Raw genomic sequence first — 20,060 nt, 5'->3', positions numbered from 1 at the left:
CTATCTTGCCGCAGATATACACACACGCACACACACACATACACACACCCTGGAAGTCATGAATCCAACAGCAAAAACCACTTTTTTAAATCCCGACTTGTCCAACAGACATGGAACCCGGAAACGAGGCGGAGGTCGCTCCGCCTCCCCCGAAAGGCAAAGTGTGAGGCCCCAGCCGTTTCTGAAATCATAACGCGTATGCTATCTACATAGTATCCCCCCACCCCCCACTGTCCTTAATCGCCTAACACGACCCACCAATCCGAAATACATCGTACCAATCCATGATTCTTCATCCCTTGGCAGCTGTCAGATTCTTCCTGTTTTCCCCCCCTTCTTCTTCCTATTGAGGCTGGGTCTAACGGGGAAACCTTGCGTGAGCCCTATCGGACCCCGGCTTTTCGTTTCCCTCACTCAGCGCCCTCTCCAAAGAGGCCTTGGTTTTGCGTCGTCTGTGAAGGCTGGCCGATGTCGTGTGCCGTCTGGCCAGCAATGTCTTGCGGAAAGACCATATGAGGGTGTCGTCCTGGGCCGTCCTGCTTTGCTGCTGCCCGATGCCAAGTTTAGGTCTATCTGTGTTACTAGGTAAGAGCCCGAAGCCAATCGTGATGCCTGGAGAGAGGATGGACTTCATCTCCTGGCAGAGCAGCAAACTTTCCTGCCATCACCGCGTTTTCCGCGTCTGCCGCGGGCCTGAGGTCAAGAGCACGAGTGGTCAAAAGCAGCAAACTTAAAATTGAATAATGAACCCGGGCAGAATCTCCGGGGAGAACCCTTGGACAACCTCCCCCAAAAAAGCCCGATGGCGATGAAAGGTCACGGCATGACCCGTTGCTGATCAACTACCGGGAGATTGGGCAGGGGATACCAGAACGCCTTCTGGACGACCAACCGAAAAGCGCCCAGCTGAAGAAGGAGGCTGGAAGCTTTTCGAGCTCTCAGAGCCGGGTTTCGGGTTTCGGGGGCCGCGGGCTCCCATCTGATGAGGAGGCTGTCGAGACGGAAGTGACGGTGTGTCGTTGCCAACAATCGCGATGTCGTTCCGTCTGCGTCGCTGTGACATGACCGGCATTGCGATTGCGGCGGTGCGCGGCTCGTAAGGCGGACTCTAGGCACTCACAAGCATGGGATGCGCGAAATTAGACAGCGTCCAGTAGTGATCTCATCCTTGGTAGAGTCCAGCCAACTCTGCCGCCATCCTGTTTGGATGACACAGTCAGGAGAACGCTCGCATCGTGTTCCACGCCAACCGAGAGAAGTTCACAAAGCGGATCGCGAAAGCGACCATCCGACACAGCTGGAAGCACTTCCACCCTGGGTGTACTTCGGCCGCCTCTTCAACTCACTCGGCCCATCAAATCGTTTCAGTCATTCCAATTCGTTACATTCAGGATAAACGCCACCGTCCTCTCTTGTGGTCGCCATGCTGCTAATCTCCAACAGTTTAGTTTGATGCCCGTACTTGCATACGTCTCGTGAGTGCCGAGCTCCTCTTCATCTCATCAGAGACATCCTCGCGGCAGAAAGCGCTAAGCCGCACTTACAGATTTAGAACAAGATGGCAATGACGAGGCTCCCAGGGCCCTAACCCGAATTGTTGCTGAAGCAAGCGCTCCTGTGACGTGTTTCCTTAGTCCCCATCGTTGTGACTCAACCTGGGGTGCTATTAAGCCATGTACTAGTAGATAACATCATGAACAGATCGTAACATGACTACGTCGCGTTCTGCTGTCTTGGCAGTTCGATCCTTGCCGTAGAAGCTGGATTCCCGGATCTTCCTGGAAACCGCGACTCAGCGCAAAACTGCAGCTCAGGCGTGCGTGACTCTAGGCTTGTGCATTGGTGGAGCTGTCCAGATTTCAGGGGGAGCAATCTGAAGAATGATGCGAACAGTCACGACCCGAAATGGGGAACTGTATTGTTTCAGAAGCCACTTCATAATCTTTGACTTCGAAATTGATAGATAGAACTCAAGGGAAGAACTAGTACATGGTACCCCAGTATTTGCGGGTGTGTAGAAAAACAAAGCGGCTCGAACAATTAAGAAATACTAAGCTAGCTAGCTATCCGCGATGGAGATAGATGTGATCCTTCAGCGGTTTTGACTTGTGAAGTAACGAGAGGATAGAAATGGCTGCCAGAGCGATGCTGATGCCCCCCAAGGCCATGCTTGCAGTACTGAGAAACTTGTTGCGTTTCATGCCAGACGCGGTGGTGCTGATGATGATGGATTTTGTACCACCGTGCAGATGGGCGGGGAAGTCTGAATGGGAAGATGCAAACGATTAAGTCAGACTACCCACTTTTCGGCACCCCCCCCATTTCGGCACCCCAAAAATGAAGCTATTCCCATCATACTCGTCGACTTCAATTAATCATTGACTTCTTCTAGATGCAACAACAATACAGCTTTCAGCTTCACTAGGGTATTCAGAGTCGCTGGATTCGGCTGCATCATCCTCTTTTTCCCCAGCCTTAAGTTGCGCCTGCTGGATGTCTTTGATGTTGGCGAACTTAGTGTTAGGATCCAGCTGGACTGCCCTTCTTTTCCTTACTGCAGTATTGGTGACTTGGGCCTGCAGAAGCTCCAGTTTCTGCTGGGTATTTGCCAGCTCATATGCCTGCTCGCTGAAGCCTTTTTTTACCTTCCTGAATAGAAGGCGTTGAGTAAAGGCATCATTCTCCAGCTCTGTGAATAGCTTCAACTGCCCAGCTAGATCCTTCATCTTCCTTGGCGTCGACAATGCCACTGCAGATGACGCAGATACCCATCCTTCAGCTTCCTTGCCTCCAGACTGCCCTTTGCTGACCTGATCAGATGATCCTGATGCTGCTGGTGTTGATGGGAGCAGTAGGGAGCTCATCAGAGGCTTCGCCATAGAGACAGGCCACAACCCTGTCCATTTCCAACCACTTCTAATGTTCTGCATCGTCATACCTGCAGTACGAGCCTTCTGATAACAGCCTATAAAGTTCCTCTTGCCTACAACAGTTGAATCATTCCACTGACCAAGGTATCCAAGCTCCTTCCTATAGGCTGCCTTGACAGGGCTGAAGACTGACTGATCAAGTGGCTGGAGGACATGGGAGGTATGTGGCGGTAAGAACAATAGATGGATGTTGTTTATATAGCATAACCACATAAAGTCAGTCGTTGTATGACTCCCATGTCCATCCATGATCAGCAGCCTGACCTCCTTGCCCTGAGGAAGAGTCTGAGGGATGAAGACCTTCTGCAGCCATTCAACTGCAGTGGCATCTGAAGTCCATCCATTCTCCGTTGCAGTGAATTGCCATCCTTCATAAGGGCCAAGGTCTAGAGGAAACCACTGCTGCTGGACTGCCTTGCCCTTATAGATAACGAGGGGATTCAGAACATGGCCCAGGGCAGAGATGCATTCGATGATGGATACCCATGCCCTTGATCCAGGCTGTTTCTTACGTACAGACTTCGTCTCAGACATGCCCAGCACCAGCCCATTAGATCCCTGGCCCTCAAGGATACCAGTCTCATCCATGTTGTATCTATTAGCTGGTTTGATGCTGGTGATCTCTGGTATGGCGAGTAGTTTGAACCAGTCCCTGATGACCTCAGTAGATGCCCCATTAACACGCCTAGAATCGATAGGGCGACTTCTCTGGACCTTGACTGATGGATTCCTCTTCAAGAAGGCTTGGATCCAGCCTTTTCCTATAGGCTCTGTATCCCCCATGGCATGGAGGATCCTTTCTGCGAATAGCCTCACTTGCAGATGGGTTGGGGCAACACCAAGGGCATGCTGAATGCGAACCCATTCAGCCAGTTTAGCCTCCTGACTAACAGAAAGTCTCTGCAGGTCAGAAAAGGCAATTGACCTTGGTTGAGTGCCCTTAATCCGATACTGAAGTGTTGATCTTGGGATGCCATACACCTGACCAGCCCTCTTAATGGGCATGCCGTTGGTTATTGCGTCAAGGGCCTGATTGACTTCATCTTCGGTATACTGGCCCATAAGGTCGAAAAGAAGCTCTGAGGAAAAAATGAGGTTATTCGCATAAGTATAGAAAATGTTGTTGATGTTGAAAGTTGAGGGGTATGTTCTGGTGATGAGGCATTTGAGGCATTTTTGGGGTGCCGAAATGGGGGGGGTGCCGAAAAGTGGGTAGTCTGACTTAGCAACATCGCTCATCTCGCTTTTGGGGGTGATAATCTCTGGGTGGCCGCGTCAAAACTTACGAGAAAACACCTGCAGTCGATACATCCCCCTCACCATGACCTCGTCGCTGTTCCGCATGGCCAGCTTTGCAAAAGAGGGCGACGCGGCCGTGCGCATCCAGACCATGAATGCCTCGTCCTCTGCCGGGTTGAACATGTTTCCGGAGTGGTAGCCTCTCGGGAACCTCTCCGCCCAGTTGGGAGGCGGCACTATGACAGCGCTGTCGTTGTCACCTGGTCCGGGGGGAACCGGGTACGTTGTCGGCCTGTAGAGCTCCTTGTCCAGGTCTGAGGCGATGCCGGTTCTTGACATGGCGTATGGGACAGGTTGGTCTGCGTCCGGGCCGAGAAGCCGCTGAGGATCCGCAAAAGTGTCGTTGAAGATGGAGTTGGCTATCGCGCCGCAAGGGTAGATGACTTTCTCCTCTCCACCATCTCTTCGGCTCGACGTGACTGGGAAACATGAATCCTTGACAGATCCTCGGCTGACGCTTTTGCCTTTCAGTTGTGACCCATCCAGGGAAGTGACGTATTTCCGATGATTCTGGTGGAATTCGGTCAAGTGGTAGTAGAAGAGGACTGGAGGCTGGAGATCGTCGGGGAGAAAGAAGTCGATTGTGCACATGGTATAATTCTTGGTTATCCCATCAAACGTGAGCGACTGATTGCTTCGTTTCCACTGCGTCAAGGGATGACCAGTCGAGGAAGCTTTGAAGTGTCTATACGTGTTCTCGCTCGGCATGAGTTCGGGTTCGTCGTACAAGTCGATCTCGTGACATCTCGTGTAGTCGAAGCGGACTTCCCGGATCTAAGGTACCGGGCGAAGGGGACAGTTAGCGGGATGGCTGAAGTGTGTGAGACGCAGCATTTGCCCACGAACCTTTTTGTTTTGCACAATCCAGAATGCTCCAATAGCCAAGCACACAATACCAACAGCTAGAAATGTCTTGATTGATGTCTTGGGAGAGAATATCGGTCTACTGGTGGTTAGATGTGCGCCTCGTGTTTAGCTAGGGATTGATAATCGCGGAACATACTGCCATGCTTTCATTCGCTGCTGATTCAAGGGGGTATCTTTGGGCCTACGCGAAGGCCTTTCACTCAGCTCCACCACCTCCTCCTCGGGGTTCTTCTTCTGAAACGGGTAAATAGCCATCGGACATGCGTTCCGCCAGCGTAATGACAACTCTGATAGAAGTCGGTCGGGTTAACAGTGGCTATGTGGGCAATGCCAAACTCGATCGAACGTGGAAAAAGAGAGGTAATGAATGCTCTTGGGCTGGCAGGTGTATTAAATCGGTTGCTTCATTGACAGACCAAGGAAAACGCGCCTGAACACTGCGCATTTCCGTCACAATTAGTTATAGTATGATAAAAGAACGTATGATTCGCGCGATGCATCCTAATACGTCAATAACACTTGGCACAAAGTTAAGTTTTAGCTTGGCACGGCTAAGCCCAGTCGTACGTGGGTTCCTTCGTTCGTTCGTGTCAGCAACCTAGTAGCCACACAACCGCCCGCCGGCGGGCGGGCTCGTTTGTCGTTTGTCGTATATCGTTCTCGTTTTCGTTATCGTACGGGATGTTACAGATGAACTACACTGCCATCCAGAGGTCCTTGGCAAACTCTGATAGTCTTTTCTGACCGGCACAGCCCTCGATGAGCAATTTCCCGGTGTTTTAGGATGCTATACTAAATGGTTACTGTAAGCACAATCAAGACACATTAAAGATGGAACGGGAGATGTTGAGTCTGAGGTTGGTTTGATTCACACACTCGCCCTTCACCATCCACAACGCCCTGCACGCCCTCCTCCTTTGAGCTCTTTTTATTGTTAATTTCATTCTTTTCCGATTTTTTCGCAACCTCCAGCCCATGAAGCTTGTGCCCGGGTCTCGAAAATGACACAGAGTCGCTGGCCGAATGGCTTCCTCAACCGCGTCTTGCGGCGCCAACCACCTGCAGACCTGGTTCCCAAAGGCCGTAATATTCCTCTCCGACTGGGAGACCGAGGTCCGTTGGTGGACGAACGACGTAACGGGCCTTACGTATCCAACGCAATCCGCACTACCCGATACACATTCTGGGATTTCATACCTCGCCAGCTCGCTTACCAGCTTACTCGCCTAGCCCACGCCTATTTGATGACAGTTGCCATCTTGCAGCTCATTCCCGGACTGAGCACGACCGGCAAATTCACACAAATCATTCCTCTGACCATCTTCATCTTCTTGATTATGGGGAAAGAAGCATACTACGATTGGAAGAGATACCGCGCCGACGCCGCCGAAAACAGTCGCCCGGCTTCCGTTCTCCGAGGCGAGGGATCTGGCGCCGGAGGCTGGGACTGGGTCACAAAGCCGTGGGAAGATATCAGTGTGGGAGATGTGGTCAAGCTTTCCCGCAACGAGGACGTCCCGGCAGATCTTGTTCTCCTGTACGCCAGCGGCGAGAACGGACTTGCTTACGTCGACACCATGGCCCTCGACGGCGAGACGAATCTTAAGCCCAAGCAGTCCCCAGCCAACCTTTCCCACTGCAGCACGATCCAAGGCATTGCCGAGTGCCATGCCGACTTCGTCATCGAGCAACCCAACGCGGATCTCTATCGCTTCGACAGCACTGTCACGGCCAATGGTAGCACATTGTCTATGAAGACCGACGAGGTCCTCTATCGCGGTTCCACCATTCGCAACACCTCCACAGTCATCGGCATGGTCGTCAATACCGGCGAGGAATGCAAGATCAGGATGAACTCGAAGCAGACGATGAAACCAAAGAGACCCGCGCTCGAGACCATGACTAACAACATCGTCATCTGCCTTGCGTTGTACGTTTTGGTCATATCGTCAGCCTTGACGGGCGGATACTTCTCCTGGCAAAGCTCCACCGAGTCCAAGGCGTGGTATCTTTCGGGTGGTTCGGTGCCCTTCCAGGAAATCTTCTTCGGCTTCATCATCATGTTCAACCAAGTCATCCCTCTGTCCCTCTACATAGGCCTTGAGGCGTCCAAGCTCTTACAAGCCTCGCTCGTCATGAGCGATCTATCCATCTATCACGAACCATCAGACACACCAGCCGGAGTCAACAACACCAACAACCTCGATGATCTGGGCCAGATCGGCTACGTCTTCACCGACAAGACGGGCACTCTCACCGAGAACATCATGAACCTTCGCCGACTCAGCGTGGCCGGAATCAGCTGGCTTCACCTGAAGGACTTGGGGGAGGCAGAAGCTTCTGTGTTCCAAAGCCAGGGCGCAGGCTTCACCACTGATGACATGAGAAACCACATGCAAACCGAACCTACTTCTCCTTCCACAATCAGCGTATCCCGATTTCTTCTCGCCATGGCACTCTGCCACACTTGCCTCCCAGAGACCGACGCAGAGGGCCGCATTCAATACGAAGGCTCCTCGCCTGACGAAGTTGCCCTGGCCAAGGCGGCAAACGACATGGGTTTCGTCGTCACACAGCGGTCCTCCCAGTCAGTCACGGTTCAGACCCCTGGTCGAAACGGCAGCGTGACCACTGAGGTTTACCGAATCTTGGATGTGATCGAGTTCAGCAGTCAGCGCAAGAGAATGACGATCATTGTCCAGTGCCCGGATGGCAGCCTCTGGCTTATTTGCAAGGGCGCAGACAGCATACTGCTTCCGCGCCTTGTGCGGAACTCGTCGGATCCGGCCTACCGACAAGCCACCAGCTCATTCTCTCCCGGCGGGGCAGACGGGCATCGACAAGGTAACAACGGGGCACCGTATATTCCTGCTCGCTCCAGTACCTACTCAGCTGGGAGTGATGGAAACAATCTCGGGTATGCTGACGAATATGGTTCCGAAGACGGTATGCTCCTCCAGGCTCAACAAGCATCACGAACCGGCCCAAGCGAACCCATCGACAGTTTTGCCCCTCGGAGCGCCGAAGACGATATCCAGCAATGCTACAAACACGTCGATGACTTTGCGGCCGAAGGACTGCGCACGCTCATCTACGCAGACAAGGTCCTCACGGCCGGGGAGTACGAAGAATGGAAGAGGCTCTTTGTCGAGGCGGAGACCAGCCTCACCCAACGCCAGGAGCGCATCGAAGAGGTCGGCGAGATGATTGAGCACTCTCTCCATCTCCTCGGAGCCTCCGCGGTCGAGGACAAGCTGCAGGAAGGGGTCCCCGAAACGATCCAGAAGCTTCGTCGTGCCAACATCAAGATCTGCATGCTCACCGGCGACAAGCGGGAGACGGCCATCAACATTGCCCACTCGACTCAGATATGCGGGCCCGACTCCTCGATGAGCATCCTGGATGTGGACGAGGGAGACCTGGAGCTCCAGCTGAGCAACGCCATGAAGAAGATCGAGGCGGCTGAAGAAGACACGGACTGCTCGGGGACCACCACCGCCGTCCACACCGCCCTTGTGGTTGATGGAAAGACGCTGGGTGAGATCGAGCAGAGCTCATCACAGCGGGTCCGTCAGCTTTTCTACGCACTCGTTCCCGCCCTCGACTCGGTCATCTGCTGCCGCGCTTCACCCTCTCAGAAGGCGCTTCTCATCACCATCGTCACCGATGGTCCCCCAACCGATGCCAAGCCGTCCTTCCTCTCCGCTTGCCTCGGCTGGTTCAAGCGGCCGAGAAAGCCCCTCACGCTGGCCATCGGCGACGGAGCCAACGACGTGGCCATGATCATGACCGCCAGTGTCGGCGTCGGCATCTCTGGACGAGAGGGGCAGCAAGCCGCCCGCGTGGCCGACTTGAGCATCTCGCAGTTCCGGTACCTGGGCCGTTTGATGCTGGTGCATGGGCGATACAGCTATCACCGCACCGCCATGTTCATTCTGACCACTTTCTGGAAGGAAATGTTCATCTTCCTGCCCCAGGCCCTGTTCCAAGAAGATTCTGGTGTCACCGGGACCAGTTTGTATCAGCCGACGAACCTCATCTTCATCAGTTTCCTGACTGGAGCTTCGATGATCGTTATGGGGACGTGGGAGAAGGATCTCAGCCCCGCTACACTCATGGCCATCCCTGAGCTGTATACGTATGGGCAGAAGAGAGAAGCCTTGAACATGGCAATTTTCCTCGGGTGGATGGGAAACGCTGTGATTGCAGGGAGCGTAGCGTTCCAAATACCTTGGCTTGGGTACGTCAACTCGGAGCTCGTCAGGGACAACGGGTTGTTCGCTCAGGGCACTTTGACGTATGTTATCTGCATCATCTGGATCAATTACAAGATTCTGTAAGACATTTCCCCCCTCCCAATCCCCTCACTATCGCTTCTAACATGGAATCACCCCGACAGGATCCTGGAAATGCACCACAAAACAAAGATCGCAATCTGGTCAGCCGTCGGAAGCGTTGCCGGTCTTTGGGTCTACCAGCTCATCAACACGGTTTCGTCCGCACCGAGCTCCACGCCGTATTCTGTTAAAAACGGCTTGATTAATGGCTTTGGACCGGACGCGGTCTGGTGGATGACCCTGATCGGAACTTTCAATATGCTCCTGTTGATGGAGCTGACGCTCAGATCCTTCAAGCAGAACAGCATGATCCGCTCCGCCATCTACCGCTGCTGGCCGTTTGAGAAGAAGACGGCGATCGGAGGGGGTGTTCGCAATGGGTTTCGAGACTGGGAGCTGCGCCTGTGGCAGGAAATGGAGACGGACCCGGCCGTTGCCAAGATACTTGAGAGGCTCAGCTAAAAGCCAGCATGTTTACCAAAGGGGGACTCTACTCCATTAATCTTGTGTGTTGGTAAGACGGCGAGGACCCGAGACAGAATGAACAACAATATCCAAGGGGAAAGGAGCGGGTTGCAGGTTTCATTTTGTGTTAATCTATAAACTCTACAGTACTAGGAAAAGATGTATAAGACTACAACCTTGAGTGTCTTGTTCTGATTATTGTATCTCCTACATCCCAAGCACTTTCGGTAGCTGATTGCTTGAGGTATCCAGCGTGACACATCAACGCATAATTCAGACCGATGCATAATACATAACAGCCTTGCACAATCCCATGGGTCGTGATATTACAACCCTTTCTGGTGCTTACTCTGTGGATACACCGATCACGACCTGCATTAGGATGGCGGTACGTACCCGATACGAATACGAATCCAAGACCTGAGTGCAAGACAGCACATCGCCTTCACCAGCATGGAGTGGAAAACCTGCCAGGCCAGACGAATACGAACCAGAAGAGAGCAACGCAGGCGAAATCAGAATGAGATCCAAGCTCAAGAAAAAAACGGGAGGTCTGTAGTAGGTTGCCAGAATGGAACTTGAATAAGCATGATCCGCCTCCCCTGGCGACTGATATCTCGTTCTTCAACACGTATTGTTTTGGCCAAATGAATCACGAAAACTCTCATCTCTCAGCTTATAGTCCAACCCAATCAAGCATGTCGACCCTTTTAGAAACAATACAGCCGGTATCTACGGCGTCTATTGCAGTCTATGGATTCATCGGACTGGTCGCCTTGATCCTCTTCAACGCCTGTCAACAGGTGGTTTTCCGCAGCAAGACCGAACCGCCTGTCGTCTTCCATTGGATCCCCTACATCGGAAACGCCGTCTCGTACGGCATGGACCCCGTAGCGTTCTTCATCAAGCACCGGAAAAAGGTACGATGTTCCGTGCTTCATGACCGCCCCTTCTACTGACGGGCCGACTTTAGCACGGCGACGTCTTCACCTTCACCCTCTTCGGCAGGAAGATGACCTGCTACCTGGGTATCGAGGGCAACGACTTCATCCTAAACGGGAGGCTCCAGGACGTCAACGCCGAGGAGATCTACGGCCCGCTCACGATCCCCGTGTTCGGCCAGGACGTCATCTACGACTGCCCGAACTCGAAGCTCATGGAGCAGAAGAAGTTTGTCAAGTTCGGGCTGATGCAGAGGGCGCTCGAATCGCACGTGCCGCTGATCGAGAAGGAGGTGGTGGACTACATCGAGACGAGCCCCGCGTGGAAGGGCGCGTCGGGCGTCGTCGACGTGTCCGCCGCCATGTCCGAGGTCACGCTGTTCACGGCGGCGCGGTCCCTGCAGGGGGAAGAGGTCCGAAAGAAGCTGACGGCCGAGTTTGCCGAGCTGTATCATGACCTTGACATGGTTAGTCCCGTGAGCCTTGACTCCCAAAGACCGATGGTTGCTAACACAGTCTGCCAACCCTCCAGGGCTTCACCCCGATCAACTTCCTCTTCCCCCGGTTGCCCCTCCCAAGAAACCGCCGTCGAGACGCCGCCCACGCCAAGATGAAGGCAGTGTACGAGGGCATCATCAAACAACGCCGGGAGACCGGCCTGGGCGCAGAAGCCGAGCACGACATGCTGTGGAACCTCATGAGCTCGAGCTACAAGAACGGGACACCCGTGCCCGACAGCGAGATCGCCTGCATGATGATCACGCTCCTCATGGGGGGCCAACACTCGTCCTCGTCCGCCAGCGCGTGGATCATGCTCCGCCTGGCCGCGCACCCGGACATCGCCGAGGAGCTCTACGAGGAGCAGGCCCGGAACCTAGGCGAAGGCGACAGGGGCCTCCGTCTGCCGCCCCTGCAGTACGCGGACCTGGACAAGCTCCCGCTCCTGCGCAACGTCGTAAAGGAGACTCTCCGCCTGCACGGCTCCATCCATTCGATCCTCCGTAAAGTCAAGAACCCCCTCCATATTCCCGGGAGCCCCTATGTCGTCGGGACCGACAAGGTCCTTCTGGCCTCGCCCATGGTGACGGCCATGAGCGACGAGTTCTTCCCGGACGCTGGGAGCTGGGACCCGCACCGCTGGGACGAGCCCCTGGCCGGCGAGGGTGCCGTCGACGTCGACGATACCGTCGACTACGGGTACGGGGCTGTGTCGAAGGGGACGAAGAGTCCGTATATCCCGTTCGGCGCCGGGAGACATCGTTGCATTGGTGAGAAGTTTGCGTATCTGAACCTGGGTGTCATTATTGCTACCATCGTGCGCAACTTTAAGCTCGAGACAATGGATGGACGTCATGGCGTCGTGCCACCGACGGACCATTCGTCCATGTTTGCACGTCCGATGCAGCCCTCGAAGATCCGCTGGACTCGGCGGGAGTAGAATGTTAGGTCGAGGAGGATGGCATCAGATGTGGCCGTGTATCTAGGTGGACGCAGTAAGTCAGACTACCCACTTTTCGGCACCCCCCCCATTTCGGCACCCCAAAAATGCCTCAAATGCCTCATCACCAGAACATACCCCTCAACTTTCAACATCAACAACATTTTCTATACTTATGCGAATAACCTCATTTTTTCCTCAGAGCTTCTTTTCAACCTTATGGGCCAGTATACCGAAGATGAAGTCAATCAGGCCCTTGACGCAATAACCAACGGCATGCCCATTAAGAGGGCTGGTCAGGTGTATGGCATCCCAAGATCAACACTTCAGTATCGGATTAAGGGCACTCAACCAAGGTCAATTGCCTTTTCTGACCTGCAGAGACTTTCTGTTAGTCAGGAGGCTAAACTGGCTGAATGGGTTCGCATTCAGCATGCCCTTGGTGTTGCCCCAACCCATCTGCAAGTGAGGCTATTCGCAGAAAGGATCCTCCATGCCATGGGGGATACAGAGCCTATAGGAAAAGGCTGGATCCAAGCCTTCTTGAAGAGGAATCCATCAGTCAAGGTCCAGAGAAGTCGCCCTATCGATTCTAGGCGTGTTAATGGGGCATCTACTGAGGTCATCAGGGACTGGTTCAAACTACTCGCCATACCAGAGATCACCAGCATCAAACCAGCTAATAGATACAACATGGATGAGACTGGTATCCTTGAGGGCCAGGGATCTAATGGGCTGGTGCTGGGCATGTCTGAGACGAAGTCTGTACGTAAGAAACAGCCTGGATCAAGGGCATGGGTATCCATCATCGAATGCATCTCTGCCCTGGGCCATGTTCTGAATCCCCTCGTTATCTATAAGGGCAAGGCAGTCCAGCAGCAGTGGTTTCCTCTAGACCTTGGCCCTTATGAAGGATGGCAATTCACTGCAACGGAGAATGGATGGACTTCAGATGCCACTGCAGTTGAATGGCTGCAGAAGGTCTTCATCCCTCAGACTCTTCCTCAGGGCAAGGAGGTCAGGCTGCTGATCATGGATGGACATGGGAGTCATACAACGACTGACTTTATGTGGTTATGCTATATAAACAACATCCATCTATTGTTCTTACCGCCACATACCTCCCATGTCCTCCAGCCACTTGATCAGTCAGTCTTCAGCCCTGTCAAGGCAGCCTATAGGAAGGAGCTTGGATACCTTGGTCAGTGGAATGATTCAACTGTTGTAGGCAAGAGGAACTTTATAGGCTGTTATCAGAAGGCTCGTACTGCAGGTATGACGATGCAGAACATTAGAAGTGGTTGGAAATGGACAGGGTTATGGCCTGTCTCTATGGCGAAGCCTCTGATGAGCTCCCTACTGCTCCCATCAACACCAGCAGCATCAGGATCATCTGATCAGGTCAGCAAAGGGCAGTCTGGAGGCAAGGAAGCTGAAGGATGGGTATCTGCGTCATCTGCAGTGGCATGGTCGACGCCAAGGAAGATGAAGGATCTAGCTGGGCAGTTGAAGCTATTCACAGAGCTGGAGAATGATGCCTTTACTCAACGCCTTCTATTCAGGAAGGTAAAAAAAGGCTTCAGCGAGCAGGCATATGAGCTGGCAAATACCCAGCAGAAACTGGAGCTTCTGCAGGCCCAAGTCACCAATACTGCAGTAAGGAAAAGAAGGGCAGTCCAGCTGGATCCTAACACTAAGTTCGCCAACATCAAAGACATCCAGCAGGCGCAACTTAAGGCTGGGGAAAAAGAGGATGATGCAGCCGAATCCAGCGACTCTGAATACCCTAGTGAAGCTGAAAGCTGTATTGTTGTTGCATCTAGAAGAAGTCAATGATTAATTGAAGTCGACGAGTATGATGGGAATAGCTTCATTTTTGGGGTGCCGAAATGGGGGGGGTGCCGAAAAGTGGGTAGTCTGACTTATTAACACATAGGACAGGAGTTTTCACAGGCTGGGTATATTCCTATAGATACAGAATGAGTGTAAAACCTGCTTGTCTTCTCACTCCCAAACTCACTTCTGGAAGACGCTCTAGATAGAGAACTGACGCCCAACGGGTATAAAGTTCGCCGGTTTGTCGGACAGCGTGCTATGGGGAGCGAGACGTTGTTGACCTGTATATTGTCGTAATGTACATATGTCCAGAGGAGTCAATCTACCGTCACTGTAACTGGACCGCTGTCAGCTAGCAGCCTAGTTTCCACCCACGTTCCGTCATTCCCAGACTCCACGCGATCCCAGGTCCCCTCCTGACAATCTCGTCGACCTCGTCCTGGTGCTTCCGCTGCGCGAGACAGATTTCCAGCGCCTGCTTGTCCTTGGAGTTGACGGCGACCAGCCCCTGCAGCACGGAGCTCTTGACGACCCCGATGCGCGCCACCCTGGTCTGGATGATGGCGATCGCGAGGAGCAGAGCGGAGAGGGCGACCTGGGAGGATATGAAGGCGAGCCAGGGCCAGCGGACCTGGACGAAGGTCTCGGCGGCCAGGACGTCGCCCGTGACATTGGTGGTGTCTTTTGTTATCCTGGGGGTGCCTTTGATCAGCCTTTGCTCGGTTTGACGATCGATCAACTAAGTCAAGAAGAGAAAGGGGAAAAAAGGTATGGAGCAAGACGAGGAGGAAACAATGAGACAATCGGATATCAACAATGAAAGAAACGGCAGCAGCATCAGGGAGCAGATCAGAAAGACTCACCGGTTCGATAAGCTCCTCGCAACGTTGCCCGTAATGTTCGCAATGCCTTCGTTGATTACGGTCTCTTGCGAAACACCCGGCCTACCCTGGTCCTCGAGGGTCTTGGCCCCGTACTGCAACGCGGCCCAGTACCGCGCCGGCGCCAGGCCGAGCGTGCTCGGATCGCTGGCGCCCATGTCCGCGTACGTGCCGTTGAGGGCATACGCCAAGCTCTCCACCATGGACCCGAGCCCCGTCCCGCCGAACGGGAAGTTGGCGCCGGGCTCGAGGGGGTCCTTGATGGCCGGCAGCTCGCGGCGGCCCTGGCCCGCGGGCAGCTCGACGGACCCTGTCTCGACATTAGTCGTGACGTCGACGACGGACCTCGACTCGATGTTGCCGGCGAACGAGAGGTCGTACGTCTTGGTGCAGAAGTAGAGCACCGCCTCGGCGGCGCCGATGATCTCGACCGGGCCGGTGCGCAGGGAGTAGAGCACGGTGAAGTTGAGTATGGACGACTCAGGGTTCACGTCGGAGGCTATGGGCCGCCGCGTGCCTCTCAGGACGACCATTCCCTGGTAGTAGCCGCTCAGGTTGGCTGAGATCCCGTTCGGGAGGGAGGCGAAGCGTAACGGCGGCGGAGGAGACCTCTGCGTAACGGTGACGTTGAGCGAGTCCGTGACGTTCCAGAACTTGGCGCACACGCTCAGCGAGGTGTACGGCTCCCACTTGCACTCGCTCGTGGGGCAGCGCGCCGGACTAAGCGGGAATTCCTGCGTGTGGCTGTAGCTCAGCCCCTCGAAGATGGACTGCTCGGTATAGTGCTGCTGGTTCACTGCGGAGAGGCGATGTTGTCAGCGGAGAGCATTGCCGTGGGCAGTCGCGGAAGCAACTTACCCCCGGAGAAGACGTTGGCGGTGTTGAAGTAGAAGGAGGTCGAGCGGGAGACGACCGCGGTTCCGTCGACGCGGGCCAGACGGACAGGGTACGTCACGGCAGACTGCGTCAAAGTCGACGTGAAGATGGCCGTAAGGAAAACTACGGTCGAAATCACGCTGGGAGACCTGCCTCACGCATCACCGTCAGCGGGTCCATTTATCTTTAGGTAGGGTACATCATACCATGCCCTGGTCGTCTTCAGCAATTGGATACTCCCCCACGGCCCCCGGCTCGCCGAGTCAAAATCTTGAAAGTCCTTCAAGGGCCGTTCCTCGCGGTACCAGAGCCACTTGAGCTGCGAGATGCTCTCCGAGACCGGGATGACGAAGGCGGCGCGGGCCAGGGTCGCGAGGAAGGCGATCAGGGTGTTGAGCGTCAGCCCGAGCGGCCACTCCGGCAGCGGCTGGCCGTCGAAGCGGCTCAGGACGCCGGCGAGAGCGGCGACCGAGGCGGTGCTCACTACGCACCAGAGGAGCTCCGGCACCCACCCGCGAAGCGACGCGGTCCACGGCTGCTTCTCCGTGTGGACGAGTTGAGACTCCTTGTACGAGATTCCGGACTTGGTTTCGGCACGTCCTGGTGTGTAATCCCAGCCAGGTGATTCGGCTGAGGCGTGTTCCGCATCGGGAAGTGGGTTGTAAGAGGCATCGGAGCCGCCGAATACATGGGCCGGTGCGGAGGCGGCGCCGTGTCGGGGCGGAGCTGCCGCGCTGAAGGACATCGAACTCATCGGGATTGCGTGCCGAGGTTCTCCCGCCTGGGGTCGGTCTTCTGCCGAGTCCGCGGATTGCATGAGTGGCCTATGGTCGTCTGCGAATGAGTCCGATGGCTGTGCACTGGACGGCGGAAATCCGACTTGGTCTGACGGTGGTGGTGATCGGATACCATGGAGCCTGTCCATGACCATGTGGGAGGTTGATGAGCAAAGTCCAAGCTTGAAAAAGGGTCCAACTGCAGTCCGGTTCCTAGTAGATGGGCACTTTGGGCGGACTCGGTTCCATTATCAACGGAGAAAAGCAGCTGGTTACTGTCCCATCTTTGTGGGTTGATCTACCTAGGCAGCAGAACGAAGGATCACACAAACAGAGGCTGTGCTTATGGTCGCCCCACCAGATATGCCGTGACAGGTCAATCATGTCTCTGTTGAGGGCTCAGAGCAGCTAAGCGATGCAGCCAAGCCGGGGTCGAGGGCCTGTTAGTGGCACTGCCGAGGCCAAGGTAGCGAGCGTACTGTATATACAAGGGAGGGGGCAGAGGAACGGGGAACCCAACCCCTTAAAGCTTCGCAGTTGATGGCGACGGTGACGGACGGGATGTAGGGAGCCTCGGCCGATGCCCAATGCCAGTAGCATCGACAACCCGGTGTGGTGGTATCTGGTTGTCGTGATGCGCTTGCTTCGTTCAGTGAAAAATAGTACCCTAGTCTCGAAACCCGAGTCCTCGATAGAATGGAAGTCATCAAGTTGTATCACTGGTAGAGCCCAAGGACATACATGCTCACTGATTTGAAGGGCTGAATCGTTTGCTCTTATCTATCAGAATCACTCTATCGGACAGTTCGACTCTGCTCTGGCTCAGACTTGCCTTTACGGCGTCATTGCTGACGGTCTCGTTTGAAGCTCGAGTGCATGCCGCAGGCAAAGGGTTACTGTACTGCAAAGCAGCAGAAACGCGCAGTCGCCGACAGCAGCCCTCGGGCGACCGCCAACTCGGAAGTATCTGTGTAATCATCACCGCCAGCCTCGGGAAACACTAGCATCCCGGATCGAACTCTCAAGGAGAAATGAGCGTGGTCCCTTTCGTCTTGCCGCTCTCCATCTTGGCTGTTCTCGAGCCGAACTGAATCTACCATGTCGTTAGCTCCGAGTTTCCGAGAAAAGAATCGGCTTGGAAGCTTACGGCTCTCTTCTTCTCCCGGGCGACAGCAGTCATGCCGAGCGCTTCGGCGAGCAGCCTCAGCACCCTCTTCCCAGGCTCAATCTCTGCGTCTGCTTCAGTGAAGCCGAAATCGCACTTCTCCCACACTGGCATTTCGATCGACCACTTGACGAAATCCTCGTCGAGATAAGGGAACCGCACCTCGCGGCTCCAGTGGGCCATGGCTCTGTCGTCGCGTCCAAGGTTCCGCTTCCCAAGTCGGCCGACGTCCAGCTTCAGCTCATCGAGGAGACCCAGGTGACCTCTCCTCGCGAAGGCGGTGGCGTGCCGCACGTAGCCGCCGAATAGTTCGTCAGCACCGAGACCGGAAAGGAGGACTCGTGCTGGTGTGGCGTAGTGAGTAGCCGTGTCAGAAGGGTGGCTTTGCGCCATGCCGATGCCGCGGGCGGCAAAGTAGAGGGCGTAAGCGATGGATAAGTCCATCTCGGTGTTATGGGGGTGCATCAACGAGATCACTTGGCTCCGATGCCCAAGTACTTCTTGGTAAGGAACATCCACCTGTCAGGGGTTAGCAAACGTCTGCCTAGTTGCGGGTGTATGAAGAAATCCTACAGCAATAAATCTCCACCGGCGGGTTGGACAAACAGCGGTTAGCTCGGCGAACGACTTTCTTCCAGTAATTCTGTCCGGGCACGCCTCATAGAGGGTCAGGCCATCAGATGACTGCTCGGCCTTCGCCGCCAAGCGAGGGTTCTCAAAGGCGACATTGATCAAGTCAATGCCTTGTTCTGAGGGCAGAAGATCGCTTGCCATACGCGCCAGGATAGTGCAGTCCAACCCACCGGAAAACAAAACGGCAATCCGCGTGTCGTTGTCCGCCTCGTGAGCCGGTGGTGTGGGAACGTCCAGGACGCGTAGCTTGAGCGATTCTGTCAACTGTTGCTTTACATCCCGGACCGATGGCGACGACGCTGACAGTGGCTGGGTGTCCCGGGGCGGTAGTGCCATGTTGAAAACGCCGATGTTGAGAACCTGACATCGTAAGTAGCAAAAACGAACCATCATCCGCCGGAAGCGTCGAGCTTACCGTCTCCGCCTCACCTGGTGTCCACGACCGAGGGGAGGGTGAGCCACTCGAGTCACCGCGCCATCCGACCAGGTTCAGCACGTAGATGCCATCCGCCTCTACTTCGGCCCAAGCCGGCGACGTGCTCTCGGCAACGCTGGACAGCCGCAACCCCTCCTCCTGATTCAGCAGCAAGGAACGCCGACCGAGGCGATCGCGACCGTAGTAGAGACGAGACGCAGGCGCGTCAAAGTAGACAAATGCAAAGGGGCCTTGGATGCTTCGCAGCACGTCCAATATCGCGTCCTCGGCGTCGTCGCGGCTACTGGCCGCAGTGAGCAGGGAGAATACCGCCTCGCCGTCGTTGCCTTGAACGGGTGCGCCGGCAAGCTTCCAGGCCTCGCCGTTCCAGCAGAGAACGGAGCCCGAAGATGCGTCGCGGAATGGCTGCTGGGTGACGTGGTCGCCGCGCAGAGCCAGGACGGTCGACGTGAAGGTCAGGAAGAGGTTTTCCGAGCCGGCACCGCCTGTTTTGCTCTGGGCTTGAACCTCGCCGAGATGATCCGGGCCGCGATTGCATAGGCATGTCCGGGTAGCCGTTGGCAGCGACTGGAAGCCGTCGCGAGAAACAACTGCGTGGATTCCGCACATTGCTGGGCCTGGGAAAGCACACGCAAACCTGCTGTTGACGTGAGATGAAGGCAGATTGATGGTGGAGTGTGTCAAGGACTGAAGTACCCAAGTCAAGTGGTGGAGTGGGTAGTGCACCAGCCACATATCTGTGCCACAGCCCTGCGCCACATCTCAGGTCGTTCAAGGTACGGATACCTACGTAGGTACCTAGGTAAGAAGGGATAGCAGCGACAATCCGAGAGTAGGGAGTCTTGTTAAGGGGCAATACACGAACTACTAGAATTAAATATCAAGCCATGTTGCTCTTTACTACACAGTGTAAGCTAAGCACCATTCTCCTTACCTGGACTAAACAGAACCTACCAAGTCGTCGATCAGCACTTGAACACATGCCGGTGACGGCCTGAGATATGTCTCCTGGTTCTGATTTCCTGTACCACGTCAATGCTGTTACACAGCCCAGATGATGCAGTTCGCAACGCAGCACCTTGCCCATAACTTGCGCGGCTGCTTGTGTACCTAGGCAACCATTCTTCAACGTCACGTGGCTCTCTCCCTTGTTTGGCTGAATGGTTCTGTTTTTCTGGCT

At 54.8% G+C, this 20,060-nt stretch overlaps 5 protein-coding genes across 5 annotated transcripts; 2 read left to right on the top strand and 3 right to left on the bottom strand.

Moving 5' to 3' along the window:
- Positions 1 to 4,205: 4,205 nt before the first annotated feature.
- On the bottom strand, positions 4,206 to 5,238 carry CH63R_00206 (LEM3/CDC50 family protein; the record flags this gene model as incomplete). The annotated part of the gene is made up of 2 exons (XM_018295181.1): positions 4,206 to 5,003; positions 5,233 to 5,238. The coding sequence occupies 2 exons, from the start codon at positions 5,236 to 5,238 to the stop codon at positions 4,206 to 4,208; spliced, it is 804 nt and encodes a 267-aa protein (XP_018163543.1).
- Positions 5,239 to 6,097: 859 nt separating this feature from the next.
- Positions 6,098 to 9,895, top strand: CH63R_00205 (Phospholipid-transporting ATPase; the record flags this gene model as incomplete). The annotated part of the gene is made up of 2 exons (XM_018295180.1): positions 6,098 to 9,432; positions 9,496 to 9,895. 2 exons carry the CDS (start codon positions 6,098 to 6,100, stop codon positions 9,893 to 9,895), a joined length of 3,735 nt encoding a protein of 1,244 aa, XP_018163542.1.
- A 701-nt stretch (positions 9,896 to 10,596) lies between these two features.
- CH63R_00204 (14-alpha sterol demethylase Cyp51A) lies at positions 10,597 to 12,277 on the top strand (the record flags this gene model as incomplete). The annotated part of the gene is made up of 3 exons (XM_018295179.1): positions 10,597 to 10,818; positions 10,872 to 11,315; positions 11,372 to 12,277. 3 exons carry the CDS (start codon positions 10,597 to 10,599, stop codon positions 12,275 to 12,277), a joined length of 1,572 nt encoding a protein of 523 aa, XP_018163541.1.
- Positions 12,278 to 14,465: 2,188 nt separating this feature from the next.
- On the bottom strand, positions 14,466 to 16,615 carry CH63R_00203 (Carboxylic ester hydrolase; the record flags this gene model as incomplete). The annotated part of the gene is made up of 4 exons (XM_018295178.1): positions 14,466 to 14,826; positions 14,977 to 15,790; positions 15,853 to 16,019; positions 16,077 to 16,615. 4 exons carry the CDS (start codon positions 16,613 to 16,615, stop codon positions 14,466 to 14,468), a joined length of 1,881 nt encoding a protein of 626 aa, XP_018163540.1.
- A 1,052-nt stretch (positions 16,616 to 17,667) lies between these two features.
- On the bottom strand, positions 17,668 to 19,489 carry CH63R_00202 (Asparagine synthase; the record flags this gene model as incomplete). The annotated part of the gene is made up of 4 exons (XM_018295177.1): positions 17,668 to 17,739; positions 17,794 to 18,330; positions 18,385 to 18,804; positions 18,860 to 19,489. The coding sequence occupies 4 exons, from the start codon at positions 19,487 to 19,489 to the stop codon at positions 17,668 to 17,670; spliced, it is 1,659 nt and encodes a 552-aa protein (XP_018163539.1).
- Positions 19,490 to 20,060: the final 571 nt, after the last annotated feature.

The sequence above is a fragment of the Colletotrichum higginsianum genome, chromosome 1 (genome assembly GCF_001672515.1).
Source record: "Colletotrichum higginsianum IMI 349063 chromosome 1, whole genome shotgun sequence".
Classification (NCBI taxonomy): Eukaryota; Fungi; Ascomycota; class Sordariomycetes; order Glomerellales; family Glomerellaceae; genus Colletotrichum; species Colletotrichum higginsianum.
This window is presented reverse-complemented; position numbering and strand designations above follow the sequence as displayed.